At 38.0% G+C, this 25767-nt stretch overlaps 3 protein-coding genes and 2 pseudogenes across 4 annotated transcripts; 1 reads left to right on the top strand and 4 right to left on the bottom strand.

Moving 5' to 3' along the window:
- Positions 1–1974: 1974 nt before the first annotated feature.
- On the bottom strand, positions 1975–4349 carry LOC137728809 (disease resistance protein RPP2B-like; annotated as a pseudogene).
- Positions 4350–4486: 137 nt separating this feature from the next.
- On the bottom strand, positions 4487–12246 carry LOC137728808 (disease resistance-like protein DSC1). 2 transcript variants are annotated; one of them, XM_068467579.1, is made up of 6 exons: positions 12152–12246; positions 11301–11803; positions 10107–11205; positions 9642–9947; positions 6042–9547; positions 4487–5933 (listed from the first exon to the last, which is right to left on the bottom strand). In XM_068467579.1, the coding sequence occupies exons 2-5, from the start codon at positions 11798–11800 to the stop codon at positions 7556–7558; spliced, it is 3897 nt and encodes a 1298-aa protein (XP_068323680.1). In that variant the 5' UTR covers positions 11801–11803; positions 12152–12246; the 3' UTR covers positions 4487–5933; positions 6042–7555. The 2 variants fall into 2 exon arrangements, with proteins under 2 accessions (XP_068323680.1, XP_068323681.1); XM_068467580.1 differs by lacking the exon at positions 12152–12246 and having other exon boundaries at positions 11301–11816.
- LOC137728287 (disease resistance protein RUN1-like) lies at positions 4618–6537 on the bottom strand. The gene is made up of 6 exons (XM_068467119.1): positions 6459–6537; positions 6042–6387; positions 5849–5933; positions 5675–5772; positions 4902–5460; positions 4618–4701 (listed from the first exon to the last, which is right to left on the bottom strand). The coding sequence occupies exons 1-6, from the start codon at positions 6535–6537 to the stop codon at positions 4618–4620; spliced, it is 1251 nt and encodes a 416-aa protein (XP_068323220.1).
- A 3405-nt stretch (positions 12247–15651) lies between the features above and the next one.
- On the top strand, positions 15652–23101 carry LOC137728286 (protein HIGH CHLOROPHYLL FLUORESCENCE PHENOTYPE 244, chloroplastic-like; annotated as a pseudogene).
- A 585-nt stretch (positions 23102–23686) lies between these two features.
- Positions 23687–24760, bottom strand: LOC137728285 (disease resistance-like protein DSC1). The gene is made up of 2 exons (XM_068467118.1): positions 24328–24760; positions 23687–24267 (listed from the first exon to the last, which is right to left on the bottom strand). The coding sequence occupies exons 1-2, from the start codon at positions 24758–24760 to the stop codon at positions 23687–23689; spliced, it is 1014 nt and encodes a 337-aa protein (XP_068323219.1).
- Positions 24761–25767: the final 1007 nt, after the last annotated feature.

The raw sequence follows: 25767 nt of genomic DNA, 5'->3' as shown, positions 1-25767 counted from the left end.
CTGCTGAAGATGAAATGATGGAAGTGCGTGTTGTTGAATTTCGATGGTTTTCATGCTAGTTATCAATTTGCTAGAAATTTAATAAACTACTTTCTTCTATTTACTTCATCGTTGTTATTTAATTGACTAGAATGTTCTTGAAACTTGGTTTGCTTGAAGCTTCTTCCAAAACTTTAGCCACAGAAGTGCGAACTATTTGCGTGGCTTTGATAAAAGTAAGCGTCTTTAGCAAGTGTGTCTAGGCTGTGAGTTTTGACTTTCTAGGGTGTTGAACTGCTAAGTTCACTATGTCCTATTGCCCCTCAAGTCATGTGATACTAGGGTTTCCAAGTTGGTTAACTTCATTGCTTGAACGAAAGTCATCTGGAATGAGAACCTAAGTGTGTGATTGAAGCGAGGTTCCATGGACAGTGTATTATGAGCTTATGGGATCTTGTACTTCACAAGACCAAAGCATGTGACATAGAAGGTTGAATAAGTAAGACAGAGATCAAATCGAAAATTTTTGTAACTTCTATGCTCTATATTGTTGGTGTAGGACAATATTGGTGGCATGGAAGGTTGAATAGGTCTTCTCCAATAGATCATGTGAGTCAAGTCCTTTTTACAGAACTTGACAAGTGGTCGGATTCAACAAACCTCATAATTGTATTCATTCACATACTTAAAGTCTTGGAAGCGTAAATGTCACTAGTCGTGTCTTGCTTCAGGCAAGAAGATATCTTTTTACGATCAAAACACTCTTCCAAAGCAAGCCATAAAGCTCTTGGACCCTCCTCAGAGAGGTACTCGGTCTGCAGTGCGTCATGCATATGTCTTCCGATGAAGATCATGGCAGTGACTTTGTTAGTTGTGCGAATCGGGTTATCCATCTCAGCTTCAATGGTAGCCCTAAAGCTTTTTGTAGCGAAGTGGAGCTTTATCTTGAACCCACTTCAGGTAGTTTCTTTCCAAATACTTCCAAAGTGGCAAAGTCAAGTTTGTCAAGATTCGACATGTAACTGCAATGGAGGGAGTAAAATCATGGTCAGTACTATGGATAAAAACATCCATAGTCACAAGTAAAACATTTGGGTTCTATAGACATGTTTGGTTTAAATTTAGTATGAAATACTTTGGGTTTCATCGGTGTATGTTTAATGAAAATTTTGAAAATTTCGGGTTTTCATGGTACTATATTCGGAACTTGAGGTTTGAATTAAAAGTATGAACTTCGAGTTCATAACTCCTACAAACAAAAGCGTATATACAAGGTAATATATGTATAAAGAAATTAAATTAAATGGGTTAACAAAACCCAGGCCCAAATGTTGGGCTACAAAAGGAAAAGTGAAAGCCGAGTCCTGGAAAATAGGGTTTCAGATTTCATATGAGCTAAACGAAATAGGCCCAGAAGAAAATAAATAATTTTCTCACACTCGGATTAGAATGCAAGTCCATTGGGAGAAAATAAGTGAGCTGAAAGCCCAAAACATAACAGGAAGCCAAACTGGGCTTTTGTTTTTTAGGTCTGCAAAAGGGAAAGTTCCAGGCCCAAACAGTGGGCTGGGATTGAGTGTAGGTTGAGCATAGTGAGGCCCAAAGGCCTTGAGTCGGGTTAAGGCCACCCAACGACGCTAGGTGTGTTGCCGTCGAGGAAACCAGGGCAATGACTGTTTGGTCAGGGTTTCTACAGGAATTTACGTCACAACAGTATTCATGATGTTGTATAATATACTACCTTCAGAAACGACAATAGAATACTTTTTCCAATAAAGTCATGATAGACACAATGCTAGTAAATTTCAAATCAGAAACTTATCAAGAAACTAAATCAGAAAATTTCAAAAAAAAATATAATGAAGATGCTTGAAAACTTTGAGTTTTAATGATAAGGACAAAATAAATGATAAAATAAATAGTATCAGGATTGACCTTTTAATGTAAAAATACGATTTTTCGTTAAAATAAACAGTACCGTAGACTTTTCGTTAAAACTCTTAATTTCAAATCCTATAGTTGTGTGAAACAGACCTTAACATTGTGTACTGTGGATTTCACAGTATTTACAATTGGCTCTACAACAAGCATATTATAAACATAACTTTCACCCCAAAACTACAAACATAATTCAAGGAGATGACCCCCCATCAAACTACAGTCGGGTTATTAGATCGAACAATGACTCGACTTGCTACAGGCTCGTCACACTGGCTTCAGGTTCATGACTTCCACTTGCTTCAGACTTGTCATGTCCCGTATCTTCATCTACTTTTACTTTCCATAATCATGACATCAGTTTCAATTTCTTGGCATCTTCGGCATACGACAGGCTGATACCACACTTTTCCACTTCAAATAGGAACTGGGTTGGCAGGAAAGACTCATTGGCCGGAAATGAACAGAGGCCTCCGTAATAAGTCCGTAAAAATCAGTGGAGTATTTAGTATCTTCTTCAAGTTCGAAGGCGTTGTAGGTCACAAACACGTGATGTGGATTGAAATTGGAATCGTACCATCCTAAATAGAAAGAACAACTGATCATTTCATGACTTTCACCATTCTTAGTTATGAATTTGTACTTGCATCCGAACTCCACACCATGTCGAACCTGGCAGTCGTTATAAGTAACAACCACAGATAGAGTAAAACCCAAGAAACCATTGCGAAACCAGTTTGGGGGAAGGTTGATTATTATTGAAGATCCGTCATTTTGATTGCTGAACCAATTTCGAATTTCATGCCCCGGACATACAATGGTAACCAAAGGCCGAAAAGAGTTTTCCTGTAACATTGATGGACAATTGGACTATATATTTTAGATCTGTGAAAAAAGACATTGTATATTTTAGATCAGTGAAAAGTAGCAACAGAGTGGAGAGAGAGACGTACATCATATTTTTCTTCTCTTAACTTCGGTGACACACTTGCGGCTCCCAAGATTCTAAGTTGTGCATCAGCCATTATGTTGCTCCGTGCATTGTGCTCTAAATTTATGCAATAAAAAAAGTTGATTATTTCTTGACAAAACTTATCCCAACCTTGTGTGAGTGTTGTCCTTGAACTTGACACTGTCTTTAGTCATGTGCAACCTTCTGCTTCAAGATATACTAGCACTGGGAGCTCTGGTAAAGACTGAAGCATCTTGCAATTGGTTAACCACAGGCGAGACAGACGAGGTGCTTCTTTGATGCATGCAGGTATGCTCCTAATCAGGGTTTCACTCAGATTTACATCTTTCAATGAAGCTGAGCAAACGAGACTATCAGGGATTTCTGATATACTGCTGCGACAGAGGTTTAGTACTTCCAAAGAGATCAAACTGACAGTGCCGGAAAGTAATTCTTTGAGTTCCTGACAAGCATCAAAGTTGACAGTTACAAGATTTTTTAAATTGTAGATGCTGCTTGGGACAACCTCAAAGTTCCTGCAAAGATGGAGATCTAATGTTTGAAGCCCAATTAGATTATCAATTGAACAAGGAAGCTTTTTAACCGCAGTCCCTTTGAAACAAAGAAACTCCAGATGTTCCATTGGCTCCAATATTTCTGGGAAGTATTCGAGTCTAGAGCAACCAGAGAGATCAAGTCCCACAAGACATTTCAACTTCCAAATGCTCGTTGGGAGACTTTCAAGCCTCTTGCAACCTTTTAATTGAAATGTTTTGAGAACAGGGAGAAACTCGGTCGATGAATGTAGCTCTTTAATAGCTGTTTCTTCTAAACTAAGAAACTCCAAATGTTCCATTGGATCCAAGATGACTGGGAAGCATTCAAATCTAGAGCAACCAGTGAGATCGAGTTCCTTAAGAGATTTCAAATTGCAAATGCCAATTGGGAGACTCTCAAGCTTTTGGCAATCCTTTAGTTTAAATGTAGTGAGACTAAAGAGGTGCGCCATTGATGATATATGCAATAATTTTGTTGATGTCCTAGCCAAATCTAATACACTTATATCCTTGGGATGCTCGGAAAACTCGCCAAGAGATAAGCAGTGATCTAGACTAAAAGTACTGGAGACTTTCAGATTGCAAGTGCTGCTTGGAAGTTTCTCAAGTTCTTTACAATCCTCAATATTAAACTCAGAAATTCTTTCATTAGACCGAACTGATAATGGCAACTCCTTTATACCAGAGCTTCGTAAACTTAAGAATTCAATATTGCCTGGCATCTCCGGGAGATAATTGAGACTCTTGCACCATCCAAGTTGAACTTAGGTAAGCTTGTCTAGAAATTGAAAATACGAAGGGATATCAACCAGACTTGTACAACCAAAAAGATTTATATACTCGATCTTCAAACACTGAGAGAGATTTGGAATTTCAGCCAAATTGCTAGAGTAACTAAGATCAAGCACTTTTAAGCTCAAAAGATTCTGTTACAAATGAAAGAGAAATAGTAAGAATTAATACTTTAGATTGAACAACATTCTGCCCTGCATGTTATAAGAAGTAAAATAAGCATATGTACTTGGCCTTTCTTCCAAAGTTGATCAACAATATTTTCTGGAGAAAATTTTGATGGCAAAGATTTGAAAGGAAAGCCACACCAGTAAAGATAACAAAGAGAATTGGGAAGATGTAGAGAAAAGTTTAATAGGCCAAAGCTAGAATTATGAACATTTAGCAACTTCAGTTGATTCATTTTTTGAAATCTGCACGATTCAATTGTTGTTCTTCAATCTCAGATATGTTAAAGGATACAGCTTCAACAGCTGAAGTTCCCTGTCAATCAAGAGCAAATTATAAATTTGAATACAATACACAACAAAAGTTAACCAGAATTACATTTATAAGAATTTAACTTATTATAAATGAGTTTCTAATAGAAAGTTAATGACATTTTGTAATGTTAATGCATTTGGCTTATACCGTATTATTTTTCAATACATGATAGACATCCTTAGCATTGAACAACCTCTTACCGTCTTCCGTTTTCCAGGCTCTTCAAGGCATTGTTCACGAACAATTGCCCAACCCATTTCCTGAAGCAAATCATGCATCTCTATGGTTTCCCGGGTTGAATCATTTGATATGAGAGATTTGTCAATGAGAACTCCAATTCCAGCTCCCGCAAAGAAACCACGGATGCCTAACATTCTTTTTACATACTCTGTACTCTTCCCTTTGTTAAAACATGCTATATCAAGAAATACCTCCTGCTCATGTATTTCTAATCTATTGTGGCTTAGTCTGAAAGCATTCTGAATTTCCTTGCTAGGAATTTTTTTCAGTTTGTTGAACATATCTTCCCACTCTTCTTTGCTCTCGCATGGAAGGAATAAGGAACCAAATATTTGAAGAGCTAAAGGAATACCTCCAGCATAATCTACTACTCCTGCTGACAACTCTGCATATTCTGAACTAGGACAATTGTTTTTGAAGGCATACAAATGAAATAGCTGCAGACCGTCATCTGGTTTTAATCCCCCAACCTTATATATCTTATCATCTTCAACAGTTTTCTTAAGCACGCTCCGATGTCTACTATTTATAATGATTCTACTAACCTCCAGCTAGATGATCTATTTGCCTTGAATCACTCACATCATCAAAAACAATGAGGACCTTTGTGCAGCTGAGCCGTTCTCAAACAAAAGTTGATCCAATGGACAAATCGTTTCCCATTAGTATGTCCCTAAAAAGTGTTTTTTTCCAAGAGATCTCGTCCATCTGCTTGTTCTGATCTCTCCCTTACATTTTTGAGTAAACAAGCAGTGTCGAATTAGAAGAAAGTCCGTGAAATACAGGCTCAGCAAGGGGTGGTCTTGCCAACACCACCCATACCCCAAATTCCTACAGTGGAAACAACAAGTGAATCATTAAGGCATAATAAAAATTCAACTTCCTCAATATGGCTTTCAATTCCAACCAGGTCGTTCAAACCAAATGACGATTTGCGAATCAATTTGGTCCAAATATCGTCGACAACTGTGTTAACTAGATCGGCCTCAGTCCTGTATATATGATCATCAAGGACATACAATAGTTAGATCCCTAAATGAAACTTGTATGAATCAAATGGTCACAAGTAGAATTGATACAAGTTATACAGAATTAGTTACCCTTTTTTGTTTGAATAATCAAACCCAGAAAGATTGGCTACAGTCATCAAAGCTTTCCTCCACTTGCGCACCTTGTCCATACTGTCCTTGAAACGGTTTTCAAGTTGAGCAAATGCATCTCCATAACTTCCCTTTTGTTTTCGTACATCAGAGCGATTGATGTCGTAGAAAATGGGTATAACCAACTGCCCATATTTTTCCTCACATTCAAGTATATGGCAAAGTTCAATCAAACACCATGAGGAAGACGTATATTTCTTTGAAAGAATGATCACTGAAAGCTTGGACTTCTCAATTGCTTCTGGCAGGGCAGGTTCAATTTCGTCTCCTCTCTCAAGTTTGTAATCTATGTAGGTTTCGATTTTCTTGCGAAGGCATCATGACGATGGCTGGTAAAAGTAAGGCGGGTGTCCTCACCTCTGAAACTAATAAACACATCATACTTCTCGCGATGAGAGGGTCTCGATAAAGGAGGAGAAGAAGAAGATGAAGCCATATCTCCCTATCCACAACCAGCACACCTACAAGTCAAAACATGCAAATTGGCTGTATATGAATGAGAAATGAATGATTTTTCGACAGATAATTTATGCAACAGCAAAAGTCAGTTGGATTACCTCCGGAGTCCAGACCAAGATAGAAGTTGCAAAATATTACGACCAAAACAACCTACTTAAGAAGACGTTGCACTGATCACGAAGAAATTCAGCATGAGAGCTAGAAAGCAGTTGCAGAGATCCCTTTATGTTTTAACAATTGTAGTTGACTATTTGCACAAGAACAATGTAGGAAAATCACCAGACGTTAACAACCAAAAAAATTAAACTTCAAACTAAAATTAAAAAAAATAGAAAGGAAACTTCCAAGGAATTCAAGCCATCCAACTCTTTACTATCTGGTGGCAACTCAACAAAAATGCTCAAATTTAAAATTATCATGACAACATAACGAGGCCCCTTTCACGCAGTTTTCAAACATTTTTCTCTTGTTTTTCTCTTAATCTCCACATAGGCATCATATGTAAAAGAATGTAAAAAAAATTCAAAAGGAGATGTGACCCATGATCATCTTCTTTTAACAAAGAATAAACAAATTGAATTGAAGTGTGAATTGTGAAACGTCTTCTAACAAAAAATCCAATTAATACACTATTTGGTATTTCAACTAATTCCGTGAAATGTTTGATGTAGAATACGTACCTTAAATCGTATTACAATCGAATTTCAGATGGAATTGATTTGTTTTATTTCTTTTGGTACATGGGAGGGCAGAAGGCATAAAACAAGAAATACTACCACAGTTTTTAAGTTAGACTACTAAGTCTACAATAGTTTTTTCTCTACGATCGAGCATAGTTGATCTTGTACCTCAAGTTTAGTTCTCTTTCGGGTACTGGTCATCCCCTTGTTTCTTGTAAGGGCTCAAAGTATCACTTCCGCTTGCTTCAGACTCATCACAACTTCTCAAACTTTTAGTATCTTCTGCTACTCTTAGCTCCGTCAAGCGACATCAGATTACTTAGTATCATCGGCATACAACAGGCGGACTCCACACCTTTTTATCTTCACTGTGTATGAGTTAAGTGGTATGTCATGATGATCTATTGGGTAGAACTCAACAGATGCCTCAGTGACACCATCGTGAAGAGCAGTAGAGCATTGTGCTCCCCCCACAAGGTCAAATGTATTATACCACACAAACACGTGGTCCGAATTGAAATTGTAGCCGTTGCTTTCTTCACCTTGGGTTTCACCCCACAGTCGATCACACAAACAACAGCTATATTCATGGCTTTTACCACTATTCCCTTTGAGTGTGGATTTACATCCGAACTCCAATCCTTGTTCAACATTATAGTTGTCAAATTCAACAAGAAGAGAGAAAACGAAACCCAAGAAGTCTGACCCAAAACAATTCGGAGGAAGACTGATATTTATCGAAGATCCCTCATTTTGAGCTCCGAACTGATTAGGAATTTCATTTCCCGGACATACAATGGTGACTAAAGAATTTCCATCCAATGATTCCACATTGTGTGATGCCGTCATTTGCATAATTCGAAGATGTGCGTCATCCATTATGCTGTTCCACGCATTCTCATCCAATTTCAAGCAACCAGAAAATATAAGTTTATCGGGGATCCTTCCATAAACTCCATGTTCATAATCATCACAACCTTGTACAAGCTGAGTCCTTAAACTTGACACTTTCTCCAGAGAAGTGCAACCATGTGCTTCCAGCCAACGTACCCCTGGGAGCTCAGGTAAAGATTGAAGGCTTTTGCAATTATTTAACAACAGGCAAGACAGCCGAGAAGCTTGTTTGATGCTTGCTGGTATCCACTTAACCATGGTTCCTCTTAGATCTAATCCACGTAATGACGGTAAGCAAACGAGGCGATCAGGGATTTCTAATATACCAGAATAACTGAGAGTTGCTTCTTCCAAATTGTTCAAGCCAAATGAGGATGAAGGCAATTTTTTAAGTTTAGAACAGCCATCAAAACTAAGAGTTCTAAGACAGTTTAAATTGTAGATGCTGCTTGGGACAAACTCAAGCTTCTTGCACAGACGGAGATCTAATGTTTCAAGCCCAATTAGATTTTCGATTGATGAAGGCAGCTCTTTAATTGCTGTCCTTCTTAAACTAAGAAACTCTAGACGTTCCATAGGCTCCAAGATTTCAGGGAAATAGTTGAATCTACAGCACTCTTTCAGGTTGAGCTTCCAAAGGGATTTCAACTTACAAATGCTCTTCGGGAGACTCACCAACCTTTGGCAATTTTTCAAGTCAATGATTAGGAGACGAGAGAGATATTCGATTGATGAAGGTAGCTCTTTAACTGCTGTTCCCTTTAATGAAAGAAACTTCAGATGTTCCATAGGCTCCAAAATTTCTGGGAAGCATTCAAATTTAGAGCAACCAGTGAGATCAAGTCCCTCAAGACATTTCAACTTACATATGCTTGTAGGGAGACTGACGAGACTTTTGCAATCTTTCAGTCCAATTTCAGTAAGACCAAAGAGACACTCAATTGATGAAGGCAATGTTTCTATTGCTGTCCCATTCAAAAATAACTCTTGTATATCCCTAGGAAGCTCCGAAACCTTGCAAAGTGATGAGCAGCCCTCTATACTAAACCGAAAGGGGAATTTCAGCTTGCAACTGCAGCTTGGAAGATTCTCAAGGTCTTTACAAAATTCGATATCCAGGTGAGAAAGATTTTCGTTTGACCAAACTGATGAAGGCAATTCCTTTATTGCAGTCTCTGACAAATATAAGGTTTTAAGGCTGATTGGCAACTCCGGAAGATATTTGAGATTTGAGCATCCTCTCAGCCCAAGAAAACTAAGTTTGTCAAGATATTGAAAATACGAAGGAATTTCAACCAAACTTTTACAGCAACCAAGATTTATATGTTCAATTTTTCGACTCAGAGAGAGATCTGGAATTTCAGTCAGGCGTTTGGAGAAGCTAAAATTGATCACTTTTAAATTCGCAAGTTTCTGTAGAAAGAAAAGAGGAATGACAAAAATGCATAACAAAGCCAAATAATTTCCACACTAAGTTTTTGACAAGAACTAAAATAAGAATATGTACCTGGCCTTTACTCCAAAGCTGTTCGACTTGACTGTGGGCCATTTGAATGTTAACGAGATTTTGTGGAGAAAAATTTGATGGAAAATATTTCAAAGGGTATCCCTCCCAGTGAAGATAACTAAGCGTATCGGGAAGAGACTGAAGACCTTCAGGAAGGTACAATTTGCTGCACTTATTGTCCAAGCTAGAAGAATTATAGATCTCCAGTACTCTCAGATTATACATCTTTTTGAAGGCTGCGGGATTCAAGTGTATCTCTTTAATCTTAGACATATTAAAGAATATGCATTCAACCATTGCAGTTCCCTGACAAACAAAAGACCAGAAGTATAAACGAGGATGCGGTAGACAACAAAATATTCAAGATTTTTAATCATAAATGAATTACTTCTTGGTGTCTTTCATAGAATTCAAGATTTTTTTTTTTATATATAGAAAAAGAAAATGAATGCATTTGGCTCTTACCGTATTATTCTTCAGTACATGAGAGACATCCTCCTCAATGAATAACCTACTGCGTTTTCCGGGCTCCTCAATACATTGCTCACGAACCATTTCCAGTCCCATTTCTTGTAGTAAATCATGCATTTCTAGGCAGTTCATCTCTGAAATTGAAATGAGAGACTTATCAATGAGAACTTTAATACCTCCCGCAAAAAAACCACGAATATCTAACATTTCTTTTGCAAGACATATATCCATCCCTTTGTAAAAACATGCTATATCAAGAAATATCTCCTTTGCATTTTTTTCTAAACCATCGTAACTTAGTCTCAACACATTCTGAATTTTACGGTTGGGAAACTTTTTCAACTCGTTCAATTGATCTTCCCAGTCTTGTTTGCTCTCGCAGTGAAGGAATAAGGAGCCCAAAATTATAAGAGCTAGCGGTATGCCTCCGGCATAATCGACCACCATTCTTGACAACTCTGCATAATATGACCCCATAGAGTCATTTTTAAAAGCGTGCAAATGAAAGAGCTGAAGAGCTTCATCACAGCTTAATCCCTCAACCTTGAATATCTTGTCAGCATCAGCCATTTTCTTAAGTAGTCGTCTGTCTCTAGTTGTTATAATGATTCGACTTCCTCGACCAAACCGAATATCATCACCAACTAGAAGTTCCAATTGGCTTGAATCATTCACATCGTCAAGAACAATGAGTACCGTTGTACGACTGAGCCTTTCTCGAACAAAACTTCGTCCTATAGATGGAGTGTCAATATTTAGATCTTTTTCGTTTAGTATCTCACGAAGAAGTACATTCCGCAAGTGCTTTAGTCCATGTCTTTCTGACTCCTCCCTCACATTTGGAAGAAAACATGAAGCCTCAAATTTAGAAGTGAGTCGGTGAAAAACAGCTTCAGCAAGGGTGGTCTTGCCAATACCACCCATTCCCCAAATACCCACAGTGCAAACATTTGGTGAATCAATGCATAATAATGATTCAATTTGCTCAATTTGGATTTCAATTCCGACCAGGCCCTTTAAGTTGCTTGACGATTTGTGATTCAATTTGATCAAAACATCTTGGGCAACTTTCTCAACAAAACCGGCCTCTGTCCTGGAAAATATGATTGTGCAGCACAAACAGTATGTATTTAGTATGCCTTAACAATTCTTGTAGTAGAAACTGATACAAGTTAGAAAGTTAGTTACCCTGTTTTGTTTGAGGCATCAAACCCAGAGATATCGGCTGCAACCGTCAAAGCAGCCCTCCACTTGAGCACCTTGTCCATACTGTCCTTGAAACGTTGTTCAAGTTGAGCAAATGCATCTCCATAACTCCCCTGCTGTTTTCGTACATGGGATGGATCTATGCCGTAAAAAATGGGCACAACAATCTGTCCGTATCTATCCTTGCACTCTAGTATATGCGCAAGTTCCTCCAAACACCATGTGGAAGAAGCATAGTTTTTTGAGAAAATGACGACCGAAAGCTTTGATTTTTCGATTGCTCCTAGAAGGTTAGGTGCAATTTTATCCCCACTCTCAAGCTTGTAATCAATGTATGTCTCAATTTTCTTCCGAACTAAAGCAGCATAGAGATGGCTGGTGAAAGTATCGCGGGTGTCAACACCTCTGAAACTAAGAAACACATCATATTTTTCTTGACAGGCGACATCCGAATCAGAAGAAGAATCAGCCATCTTATTCATAAACTGCAAACCCACAAGTCAAAGCATCATACTTTCACCATAACCAATCTCATTTTTGCCAAATTCATACATAATACATATTGATTTTACCATTTTTTCTTTTCAATTACTGAAATAAATTACAACGAAGATCCTCTCCGGATCTTAAACCAGAAATTTGCCATCTTCTTTACTATATTAAAGATGCAACAAGAGATTGTGTTGTCATAGAGAACTGTCGGAGGGTAAATAAAAAGTTAAAAATTGCAGGGAGATTAAATGCTAAGTAAGAAACAAATGTAATTAAGGAAGGATGAACTGCACCTCAGCCTCAGGAAATTATTAACAAGTTGAAAGTTGCAGAGGGATTACCTTAATTTCCACTTTCCGGGAAGAGGAATTGTATGCAGAGATTTGACCAGACTTGGAACCAGAAGTCTTGTAGTTTGGATGGCTTGCTCACTCATCCTACACCAAACAACCCGTAACTTGAACGGGTCGGGTCGGGTCGGGTCGGGTCGGGTCCCAACTAAATGATATAGTGAAAAGAGGTTTTTTTTTTTTTTTTTTTTTTTTTAGTTTTTTTTGGAAGAGACAATACTGTAATGTTAAGTGGTATGGTGAAACGGGTTGTGACATGTAGCCAAACTCCATCCTCGTCATCATGCATTACCATCACGGCTTCATTACGTCGTCGTTAAAAGTCTGGAAGCCCCCCTCCCAGATGTTGAGTAATTCTAATTTAGTATTTCTTATCAACTTTATAAATTTATTTTTCACTCTAATTGTTTTCTTGGCCTGTATTTGTTATTTTGGAAGTAGTTTCGAAATGTAATGTATAAGGGCTCGTTTGACAAGTATTTTTAAATAAATGAACGTATTTTGAAAGAAAATATTTTTGGATTCCAAAAGCACTAATTATGTGCTTTTTGATGGAAGTACGCCAAATGTTTTTCCATAATTAACTTGTATTTTTATTAAATATTTGGTTTCAAAATCATTTTATTTAAAAACGTTTTCAATTGCTTAAAAGCTCTTGCCAAACAAGCCCTAAATAACATCCACCCACAACAAAAAAGGGAATTTTTGAAAATAAAATTACGATTTGTTGCTTATCTCTTTCAATCCCCACAAAATGCTAAGATTAGGAGGGGTTAATCCCTTTCATGGCCAATCCCTTGTAATCCCTACAAATGAGAAATTATTTGTCTCCGGCTCTTGGTCTTCCCTCATACCTTGAATTATATGAATTTTGCAATTCAACCGATTCCAATGTATCATACGCACGAAACGAGCAATAAGGAGAGTTTACATTTTAAATGATGAAAATTTGGACAGCATGCATACTAGATATCTAACAGAGAATTGATATCTAGCAATAATGTGCTTCTTGTTGAAAACACTTCAAATGTTTTTCCAGAATTAACTTGTATTTTTACTAAAGCTTGGTTTCAAAAATATTTTATCTAAAAGCGTTTTCAGTCGTTTAAAAGCATTTGTCAAACGAGCCCTAAATAATTTCCACACAAACAAAAAAGAGTGTTTGAAGAAAAAAATCAAGATTTGTGGTTTATCTTTTTCAATCCCCAGAAAATGCTAGGATTAGGAAGGTTAATTTCCTTCATGGCTTCTAATCCCCCTTCAAATGAGAAATCATTTGTCTTGGACTCTCGGTCTTCCCTCATACCTTGAATTATATGAATTCTGCAATTCAACAGATTCCAATGTATCATATGCACGAAACGAGTCATAAGGAGAGACTATACATCTAAACTACTATTAATAGAACCTTGGTTGTCAAAATAGTGTAACAATTTAATACATGCATGCTAGATATGTAACAGGGAATCGAATATCATTTGAGAGGTACATGACCAAATTGGTGTAACAATTTAAGAAAAAGGATCCTCTGACGGATCCTTTTTTTGGGGATTCGAAAATTCCGTGATCATAGTCTTTCATCGTATATTGTGTAGTCAGTTTTCTTAGGTACTATTTATATTTAATTTTAAATTTTAAATTTTAAATGATTTTTGACCGCATGATGTATAATTAACGGACATGGTCCCAGGATCTCCCGGATCCCCAGAAAAAGGATAAAAAATCGGACACTTTCTCTACTTCTTTCTCCTTGACTAGGATGCTCTCCCCTCCTCCTCCTCCTCTCACATTCTCTTATTTTGTCTTTCTCTTGTTATAAAAAATTAATATAAGATGTTAACATAACTTAACCGTGACTGTTCAAATATGAGAGGGAACATAAAGGAAAAAAAGAGGGGAAAGAATCCAACTTCTTTTCTTCCTCCCTCCAACTTGATAACCTCAGCACCTTGGGAGTACAACAAGCAGAACCCACAACTTTTCACCACCCATTCGGAAAACACTAATGCTTTAAATTGATTATATTGTATTGTGAGGATAAATAGTTATAAAATAAAGTTGTTGAGTGTTTGGTAACTTTTTTTTTTTTTTTTTTGTCAAAGTACTTTTAACAAAAATAATAGTATCCGAGTGTTTGGTAAACTTTCATATAAAATTGTTGTAAATGTAAAATGACTAAAAAAGATATGATATTTAATGCGATGTAATAATTGCCAAAGAGAATAATGGAGGAGCAAAGATTGTAATTTTATAAAATATGCCAGGATATACTTGTCATTTGAAAATTTCATTAAATTGACACTATTCACTATGCTTTGATAAAAAAAAAAAAAAAAACACACACATTTTTAGAAGCATGGTAGACATTGCTTCTACTTTTCTATGCTTTTTTACCATCATTAACATCATTTTCTTAAAAAAAAAAAAACACTTATTTTGTTTTATTCAAACACATTTGATGTTCTAAATTTTTAATAAGCTTTTTTTTTTCCTTCAAAAAACACCACAGCCCCAAACCGTCCTAACAAGAGCAGCATTTTATTTGTTTTCTTGGTAAATCAACAATTGAGCATTTAGCTCCCTCTACAAGTTCAAAGGCATTATACCACAAACACATGATGAGAATCTAATATAAGCTTATAGGACCAAAACATTTCGACATCCAAACACGGAACATAGTAAGGTGATAGACAGAGAAAGCTTAGTCCACTTTGGAGAATGACGTGGCAACACTGAGCTCAATCGTTCCATCCCTCTCTCTCTCTGTAAAATGCAAGGGCGGGATATGATCAATCACGCTCAAACTGGAAGGGGGAAAACTCATGGTTTTGGGATTTCCGTATTAAATAAAATTCATAAACACAACGCCACCCACGCCTACATGTATGCGATTTATGTTTGATTGTATATGGTCATGGATGGTGGTCTTTCCAATACTACATGTGCAAACACCTTTCCAATCATTAATACTTAATAACGATTCAACTTGCTTGATAGACAACCGTTCGCAATGCAAGGAATTTAAATTTGATAAAATCAACTCAACTCTTGCAAAGACTCGTTTTCCTCAAATTTTCACATCCTTCCTTTGTCTCGGCTAATTGGGCTTTGTTTGGAAGTCGGCCCAAAGTGACCTTGAATATGCCAGGGTTGGGTCGGGTCGTATGACAAAAATAGCTGCGACAAGTGGCAGAAAATCCTAGTCCACTTTGGAGAATGACGTGGCAACACTGAGCTCAATCGTTCGAGAGATTTTTTAGTGTGACCATCATACGAGGTGGTATACCACATATCTTCATATAAATGGTAGAATATGTATGTTAAAAGGTTAATAACTTAAAAATTAAAATTTTTCTTTACTTACGTAAAAACACGTGGTGTACCATTTATGTTGCTTCCAACTAAAAATTTCTCCAATCGTTCCATCCCTCTCTCTGTGTAAAATGAAAGGGTCTGTCCATACAGAGACAGACAGAGTGAAAGCTTTGAAAATGGCAATGGCTTGGAGGCTTCCCACCCTGGTGGCAACACCAGGAAACCTCCATCACCATGACTCCGAAACGCCATCGTTCCAAGCCTCGCTCTCATGGTGCCGGACTTTAGCTCTAGACCATCTCCTTCCTTCGTCATCTTCTTCCACCTCTACCGCTACTCATTCGTATCCTCCCTTCAACAGGAAAGCTTTCATTTTTCCACTTTTATTCACAAATCCCAAAGAAACCCATATTTTTGTTTACAAACTTGAAAAGAACCCATTATTTGTTTTCAAATTTGAAAAGAACTGCATTTTCAGTTTTTGATTTGTGAGTGCAGGACCAATACGTGGAGTTTCATGAAATATGCGGCCAGGGCGGGAGCTGGGGCTGTGAATCTTGCTCGGGGGACACCGTCAGACCTCCAGCATACTGGTTGTCGGCGCCACCGAGACTCTGGGGTGGCAGATTGTGAGGAGAGCAGTTGATGAGGGATATGTTAGGTGCTTGGTTAGGCCGAGACCAACCCCTGCCGATTTTCTAAGAGATTGGCGTGCTACTGTTGTCAATGTAATTCCAATTCACTACTCTTAAATTTTTTCTAAGAGATTGGAGTGCTACTGTTTGTTGATTTGAGTCTTAATTGCGCCATGGGACGTCCAGAAGATCCCATAAAAAAGGTGATTTTTAATGCCCAACTGTTGAAGCTATCATTGATAAGCAGAACGAGCAGTTCATTCGTTAAATGATCAGTTCGTCCGTTACAAACGTAGATCAAAGCATATCGTGAAGTTATTTTATATTAGAAAAGGTCTGTGGATTGTTCAACCTTTTAAAAAATGCTCCGATTCAATTTAGAGATTCGTGTATCCATCTAAGGTCATGGGGTTATTTTATATGTTGCAGTCAACATTACCGGACTTATCTAACCATTTTTTCCATTTAGGTAGATTGGGAAGGAAAAGTTGCTCTTATACAATGTGCAAAAGCAATGGGAATCCAAAAATTTGTTTTCTATTCCATCCACAACTGTGACAAGCATCCTGAAGTTCCACTTATGGAGATCAAGTATTGCACTGAAAAGTTTCTCCAGGATTCATGCATAAATCACATCATAGTTCGTTTATGTGGATTCATGCAAGTAGGTTTCACTTAAACTTCCTCTCTTACTATCTTGTTACTGGCATATCCGGACTTGTGCTTCACTGTCAGCTTGATGTTTCAAATTAATTTCCGTATCTTCTTATTATTCTTAATTCTCATATGGCACTCCTCCAACCCTCATTCACTTTCTTTATCAGAAACAACAATTAAACCAGACAGAGTTATAAGAATTTGCATGTATAAAAATCATTCAAAACACAGGCATGCATCTAAGCGCGCACTCACCCTGAAAAGGTGCGCATATGCATGGAGAATGATCATACGTTCGGAAAGGAATCTTTCCAAGGACATGATTTCATAAAACAATCAATAATTATGTATGCTAGTTATCCTTCTGTCATTACAGTTTCTTGTGTTTCGTTGTGAGATGGAATATCTATTTTGATGGTAGTACTAGCTACTAAGTGAAAAAGGCTTATCTTTACGTTTTATTCTCAGGGAATTATTGGACGGTATTATTGAAGTATCTATTATTATTGGATGGTAGGGTTTGTCTAGTTGTCATTGTTTAGTTGGTGATGGATAACAACTCATTGTCATCTTACTTTCGGCTAGGGTTAGCTGTTTGTTGTTTACTTTAGGCTTATTTAAGAACAATATTCCCTCATCATGTAAAGCTAGGTATTAGTTTAAGTCTTCACTCATGCTTGCTGAGCTGCCATTCCTGTCCGCACCATTCCTCCACTTTCTTTCTTGTATTCCTCTCCTATTTATGGTTGATCTTGTAAACTATTTTATGATATGAAACATACATACATTTGTCAATATGGTATCAGAGCAGTGATTCCTCTTGGACCTGCTTCTGTGTTCTTCCGAAAAACCCACCAAATCCAAACCAGTTGAGCCATTATGGCCATACCAGCAGAAAAAACCTCAAAAAACGAAACCATGGATACCAATCCAATTCAACGTTTGAGCTCTGTGCTTCTAAACGAATTCAACTACCTGCCTTGGTCACGAGCCATTTCTCTCGCTCTTGGAGGACGTGGAAAGCTCCCATTCATTCAAAAGGATGACATCATCCCCGAAACAACTGCACCGGATTATGCAGCATGGGTATCCCAAGATCAACTTATCATGTCTTGGCTGTTAAACTCTATGGAACCAAAGATGGCTGAGATTTTCAGCTACTCAGTATCATCTCACCAACTTTGGAATTCCGTACGAGACATGTATGGAGATCTAAACAATGCTGCGCGAGTCTTTCAGCTGAAGAAAGATCTTACGGAATTACAACAGGGAAATCTCTCTTTTGTTCAACATCTTGGCAACTTGAAGGCCAAATGGAATGAATTGGATCTCTATAGACCTCATACCACGGACACAACCATTCTTTTAAAGCGTGCTGAAGAAGACAAAGTGTTCCAGTTGCTTGCCAGCATTGGGCCAGATTATGAAGACCTTAGAAGCCATCTCTTAATGACACCTGAACTTCCCACTTTACAGATGGTCTGCAACGTTATTCAACGTGAAGAAGTAAGGAAGAAGGTCATGAACGCAGACATGGTCGTTGGAGAATCAAATTTTATGCCATCAGAAGCAAGAGCCTTCACCTTCTCCAGACCATACAAGGGAAAACGACCAGACTTAAAGTGTTCTCACTGTGTGAAGATAGGTCGTTCAGGTATTGGACACATAAAAGAGAAGTGCTGGATTCTTTATCCTGAACTTAAACCTAAGTTCAATGACGATGGAAGAGCGCCAAGAAACCAAATGAAGCCTGCCTACACTCCTAGAGGAAATCTTGTTTGCGACAATGTCTCCAATAATGTGATAAACTCTTCCTCTAGTCCCATTTCTCTCATAAATGAATTCGCTAACTTCTTGCAACAGAAACAAGGAGCAACAAATCATGAAACTCCTTCAGCCATGCTCGGCAAGTTTGCTGGCTTCCTCGAACAATCAAACTCAGTGTCACAAAATGACATGCCAGGTATTATTGCAACTATCTCCACTGCTTTGGATCTTAGTAGTAGTTGTGATTTTTGGATAGTTGACTCAGGAGCTTCAGATCACATGACTAACGGTGCATCTTTACTAAATGATTTTCAAAACTTTTCCACTCCTTCTTTTGTCTCCGTAGCTAATGGCACCAAAGTTCGTATAGTAGGCAGAGGGAAACTCAAAATCTTCTCGAGTAAAAAAGAATCCCTTGTCATGCATGTCCCTTCTTTTCCTTTCAAACTATTGTCAGTAGGAAAAATAACACATTTGCTAAATTGTCTTGCAATTTTTTCAACTCACTATGTGATTTTCCAGGACCAAGTTTCGAAGGAAACGATTGGTAAAGAGTTCTTCCTCAATGGCCTGTACTATGTCAAATTCTCTTCAAGTTTCCCAAAAAGTGTCTACGTAAACTCAAGCACTGTAAACAAGGAGCAGCTGTGGCACATGAGATTAGCTCACCCTTCTTCACATGTTATGTCTTTTCTTTTTCCTAGTTTCTGTAAAGTGATTCCAGATTGTGAAGTTTGTCAAAAATCTAAGTTCACCAGGTTACCCTTTCCCCACTCTCTCTCTAGAGCTACCAAAGCCTTTGAAATAGTCCATTCTGACATTTGGGGACCTGCCACCTTAGAGTCCTTTGATGGTTACAGATTTTACATATCGTTCATTGATGATTTCTCTAGAACTACTTTTGTGTATTTACTTAAATTCAAGCATGAAGCTTTCCAGTGTTTCAAAAATTTTCATAAATTAATTCAAAATCATTTTAACTCTAAAATTGGCATCTTAAGGTCTGATAATGGGTCTGAGTACACTTCCAAAATCATGACAACTTACTTAAGTGAGCATGGAATTTTGCAACAAACAAGTTGTGTAGGAACGCCACAACAAAATGGCATTTCAGAAAGAAAGAACCGAGATTTGCTTGAAAAAACACGATCACTAATGTTACAAGCAAAAGTTCCAAAGAAGTTCTGGTCTCAAGCTATACAAACCGCTGCATACATCATCAATCGTCTACCTAGTAGAATCTTGAAGTTCAAATCTCCTTACCAAATTCTCAAGGGGAGAGAAATTGACATAAGTCATCTCCGTGTGTTTGGATGTGTATGCTATGTGCACATTCAAACTATTCACCGAGATAAACTTGATCCAAGGGCTATCAAATGTGCATTCGTAGGTTACTCAACTTCCCAAAAGGGATACAAATGCTACGACTCTAAGACCAGAAAGGTATGTGTATCCAGGGATGTGTGTTTTGATGAAACTCACTCCTTCTTTCAAATGCATGATGATGAACCTCAGGGGGAGTGAGTTTCATCAAAACACACATCCCTGGATACACATACCTTTCTGGTCTTAGAGTCGTAGCATTTGTATCCCTTTTGGGAAGTTGAGTAACCTACGAATGCACATTTGACTCATATGAAGTGTTTCCTACCCCTCTCTTCCTTGATGATACAAAGCTGTCAACACCGCAAAATGAAGCTGTTGAGATAGAGCCAGCTCCTGAAAGTATGGAAGCAGATAATGAAGAAGTCATTCTCGAAAGGAGAGAGCCTCAACTTGAACAACCTCCTCCTCCACGAAGGAATCCTGCTCGAAACAGACAACCTCCAGCCAGGCTTGATGATTTTGAAATCTACACGCCTAGACATCCTATTGGACAAATGGTTTTTCATAGCAAGAGCTCTCCATCTCATGCTGTCTTTGTGACCAAGTTATCCCAAAATTCTGAGCCTCGATCCTTCGAAGAGGCACACCAATCTCCTGTATGGAGGCAAGCCATGCTTGAAGAACTGAAGGCACTTGATGAAAATCAAACTTGGAGCATTGTTTCTCTGCCAAAAGGTCAACGTGTGGTTGGGGCAAGATGGATTTACAAGACTAAATTTCACTCAGATGGAAACATAGAGCGGCACAAGGCAAGGTTAGTTGCAAGGGGCTTCACACAAACCTTCGGAGTAGATTACAAAGAAACCTTTGCCTCTGTGGCAAAGATGAACACAGTTAGAGTGCTTCTTTCGGTGGCTATCAATTCAAACTGGTCTCTACATCAAATGGATGTAAAAAATGCCTTCCTACATGGAGAGTTAGAAGAAGAGGTATACATGCGACTACCACCTGGTCATGAACGAGAGAAGGAACAAGGAATAACCTGCAAGCTTCACAAGGCTATTTACGGTCTCAAGCAATCTCCAAGGGCTTGGTACTCAAAACTTAGTTCTGTTCTTATGTCATCCGGCTTTAAACGAAGCAATGCAGATTCTTCAATGTTCACTAGGATTGGTACGCATGGAAGATTGGTGGTACTGGTTTATGTTGATGATCTTATTGTCACGGGAGATAATCCTGAAGAAATAACTGCTCTCAAAGCCACATTACATTCGACCTTCAAAATCAAAGATCTTGGCAGACTTCGATACTTTCTTGGAATCGAAATGGATCAATCTCAAACTGGTTTGTTTCTAAATCAACAAAAGTACGTTCTAGATCTTTTAGAAGAAGCTAATATGATGCATTGCAAGCCTGCCAAAACACCACTACCAACAAATTTCAAGGATGAAACCTCAGGCATCCAGCTTGAAAATGCATCGGAGTATCAAAGGTTGGTAGGAAAACTTATCTATTTGACTATAACCCGACCTGACATTGCTTATGCTGTTAGCTTTGTCAGCCAGTTCATGCATTCTCCCTCATCTCATCATTTACAACTAGTTAAAAGGATCATTCGATACTTGAAAAGCTCAATATCTACTGGGATTTTCATGCAAAACAACGGACACTTCACCATTGAAGGATACACAGACTCTGATTGGGCAGGCAACGTCCTTGATCGCAAATCCACAACTGGTTACTGCACTCTTGTTGGTGGTAACCTCGTTACGTGGAAGAGCAAAAAGCAATCTGTTGTAGCTCGGTCAAGCGCAGAAGCTGAGTACCGTGCAATGGCATCGACTGCATGCGAACTAATTTGGCTAAAGAGGTTGCTACGTGATCTTGAAATCATCTCCTCCAAACCAATTCTTCTTCACTGTGACAATCAAGCAGCAATGCATATTGCTGCCAACCCCGTCTTCCATGAACGCACAAAGCACATCGAGGTTGACTGTCATTTCGTTCGCAACCAAGTTCAGTCCAAGCTATTACAAACTGTATTTGTTCGTTCCAGTGATCAACTTGCCGATGTGTTCACCAAGCTTCTGCCTTCTGCACAACTTGATCGTCTTCTCTTCAAGCTTGGATCCAGAAGAACTCTCGATCCAGCTTGAGGGGGAGTATTGAAGTATCTATTATTATTGGATGGTAGGGTTTGTCTAGTTGTCATTGTTTAGTTGGTGATGGATAACAACTCATTGTCATCTTACTTTCGGCTAGGGTTAGCTGTTTGTTGTTTACTTTAGGCTTATTTAAGAACAATATTCCCTCATCATGTAAAGCTAGGTATTAGTTTAAGTCTTCACTCATGCTTGCTGAGCTGCCATTCCTGTCCGCACCATTCCTCCACTTTCTTTCTTGTATTCCTCTCCTATTTATGGTTGATCTTGTAAACTATTTTATGATATGAAACATACATACATTTGTCAATAGGTATGCAGTATTGCAGTGCCTATATTAGAAGAGAAATCAGTATGGGGAACAGATGCCCCCACAAGCATTGCATACATGGACACCCAGTTTAATCATGCATTGACCGTTTCCCTGGTTGATTTTAGAAATACTTTCTTTTTGTTTACCTCTCGTTATGGTATCTGATTTTTGGTATTAGGATGTAGCTCCTCTGACCTTTATAGGTTTAAGAAATGAGAAAGTCAATGGGAAGCTTCTCACATTTGCTGGCCCTCGCACTTGGACAACCCAAGAGGTGAGCGAGAATGTTTACCACCAGAGGCCCTTCATTGTTCTTTCTTCCTCTAATTTTTACACGCTGCAACTGAACTTAAGGCCAGCTCCTACTGTGCCTCACCGTCAATGTAACCAAGGTCTAGGGTTTTTAAAAGTGCCTTCTTGCTTTCAGGTAATAACATTGTGTGAAAGGTTTGTGGGGCAAAAGGCAAATATAACAAGAGTCCCAGTTTCTGTCTTGAGAGTAACCCGTCAGCTAACAAGGCTTTTTGAGTGCACAAATGATGTTGCTAATAGATTGGCATTTTCAGAGGTAAGTTCTTAAAATGAAAAATGTGAATCTGATCAAAGAAAATCGTATTTCAGAATGTTTTATTTGCACTCATTTGTTTCTTTCTTTTTGTTCGTATGTTTATGAGGAAATTAGAAACAAGCTCAAAGGCCTTGCACTTTTTTCTTTTCTCAATATCTTTGATTCTATATCAAATTTTGTCAGTATAGTTATCAATGACAAAGAAGGCAAGTAATTTTCTCAATATCATTGAATTTTTTTTTTTCCGTAAATGTTGCTTATTATTTTCTTCAACAGGAGTTCCAATGAATTTTATCTTTGTTGTATCTTTTGTCAATGATTTTGTTATGGGCTTCGATTTTTGAATCAACAGAATTCTTTGGTTTGTATAACAATCTTAATTGATAGGTGGTCTATTATGACGCAGGTATTAGTTATATTTGTAGAACTTAATGAATACTTTATATTTCTTAAACAAGGACTGCCTGTTGGTATGAAATTTCTCATCTCTTACTCCTCCCTTAATTAGGATGTAAATAGATTTTAAGATAGATGTAGACAATTCTAATATATGTCACACGTTTAACATAGAATTGTGGTTGAATACTGGATGAACTACTCAATCTTTTATCTTTAAATTATTTTTTACATTGAAGTTTAGGAGAGCCCTAAACACCAACAACAGACTAATCACTTCGACTTGCATCTGGCTCGTCACTTCCACTTGCTTGCTCAGACTCATCTCTTCCACTTGCTTCCTCAGACTTGTTTTCTTTTGCTTCCTCGTTGCTTCCACTTTCTCCCTCAGAGGTCATCGCTTCCACTTGCTTCCTCAGATTCATTGCTTCCACTGGCTTCAAGGTCACCACTCCCACTTGCTGCATGCTCATCTTGTTCTTGTCGCGACATGACATGACATTTTAATTTCTCAGCATCTTCAGCATACAACAGGCACATCCCACACTTTTCCACCGTAAGGAATACCCACTCTTGCCGGAAGTGAACAGAGACCTCAGTGACGCGGTTGTAAAAAGCAGGGGACCATTTTGTTCTCTTTTCATATTCAAGGTCTTTATACAATACGAACACATGCTGTAGATCTGAGCAACGATATTTAACTACATTGCCAATTTCTAAATTGAAATAACAATTGATTTCATGACTTTCCCCCTCTCCAGTTTTGAAATTGTACTTGCATTCAAACTTCACATATGGATCAAAGAGATCGGATGCAACAACAGTGAGAGCGAAACCCAAGAAACCTTCACGAAACCAATTTGCAGGAAGCCTGACATTTATTGAAGCCCCCATATTTTGATGTACGAACCATTTTGGAATTTCATCTCCCGGACATACCATTGTAACTAAGGGTTCATAAACTCTTTCTGCAACAGTAATTCGCATCATGTTACTAAACATTTACACAAAGAGAGAGAGAGAGAGACGTACGTAATCCTCATTTTCTTCTTTTAACTTTGAAGATGCAGTTGCCACTCGCATGATTCTAAGCTGTGAATCAACCATTATGCTGCTCCTTGCATCATAACCCAACCTTCGGCAATTAGAAAAGTTAAGTTGCTCTCGAAGCAATTCATTTCTATTCCAACATTTTGTAATTGCATTCCTTGAACTCGACACTGTCTTCAGTGACTTGCAGCCATTTGCTTGAAGACGACTGAGCATTGGGACCTCTGGTAAGAGCAAGCCCAGCGTGGGCATTTGCTTGGGGGACAGGGGACAGAACAGGGGCCCGAGGCCCCGTGGACCAGCTCCAGCGTGGGCAAGCCCGAGTGAAGGTGGAGGCCCTAGCTCCGGGCCCATGGAGAATTGCCAGCCCGAGAGCCTAAGGCCATGTGACGTCAGCCTGGCGTCAGGCATTATTTAATTTTTTTTGTGTCAGGCGCGTGCACCCCACTCGCGCGTGGGGGCGCGTCGCCGACACAAAATCAGAAAAAAAAAAAAAAAAAAAAAAACTTTTTCAGTTACCGTTGGGAAGCCACGTGGCTTCCCACGGTCCGTTCAATCTCAACGGTTATTTAATTTGGACCGTTTGATCTCAACGGTCAAAAAAATAAAAAAGTCTTATTTAATATCCACCGTTTGATCTGAGATCAACGGTGGATATTAATATGCTTTATAAACAAAAAAATAAAAGCAAAAATAGTTTTAAAATTAAGAAAAGTTACCGTTGTGACACGTGGCACAATCTAGAGTGTTGGAATTCAAATTTTTTTATATCCAATGGCAGAGATTAATTAATTGAATAAAAATTTAAAAAAAATCTGAATTTTTTTTTAAAAAAATTGTTTTTACTTTTCTATAAATACCTTCTCATTATCATCTACCTTACACAACAATTTCATATTTTCTCAACTACTTTCAATCACATTCCTTTCTGTATCTCAAAGTTTGAATCCATTTTTTTTCAACAAAATGACCATTGGTGCAGGTACGAATTGGTCGCTTATTGAAGATGTTGCGTTGTGTACTAGCTGGGTTGAAGTTACTCATAGTTTGCTTACGGGTAATGAGATGCAGTTGCGAGAAATGTGGAGTCTTATTCATACCAATTATCTTGAGAAAATTGGTGGGCAAAGAATCAAAGAATCGATTTTCAGTCGTTGGAAATTACTTAGCCAATCATTTAGTACATGGAGAGACGCCTTGGCACAATCTAGTAGTAATATTCGAAGTGGGAAAAATTACTCGGATCAGGTAACAATATATTATTTATTTGATACCCAAATTTACATTATAATTATTTGTTTGTATTATTTATTTGTTACCTACATAATTTATTATTTATTGTTTGTATTATTTTTTTGTTACCTACTTACATTATAATTATGTTGTTTGTATTATTTATTTGTTACTTATTTTCATTA

The sequence above is a fragment of the Pyrus communis genome, chromosome 3 (genome assembly GCF_963583255.1).
Source record: "Pyrus communis chromosome 3, drPyrComm1.1, whole genome shotgun sequence".
Classification (NCBI taxonomy): domain Eukaryota; kingdom Viridiplantae; phylum Streptophyta; class Magnoliopsida; order Rosales; family Rosaceae; genus Pyrus; species Pyrus communis.
Note: the sequence above shows the minus strand (reverse complement) of the source record. Positions and strands in the feature narration are given on the sequence as shown.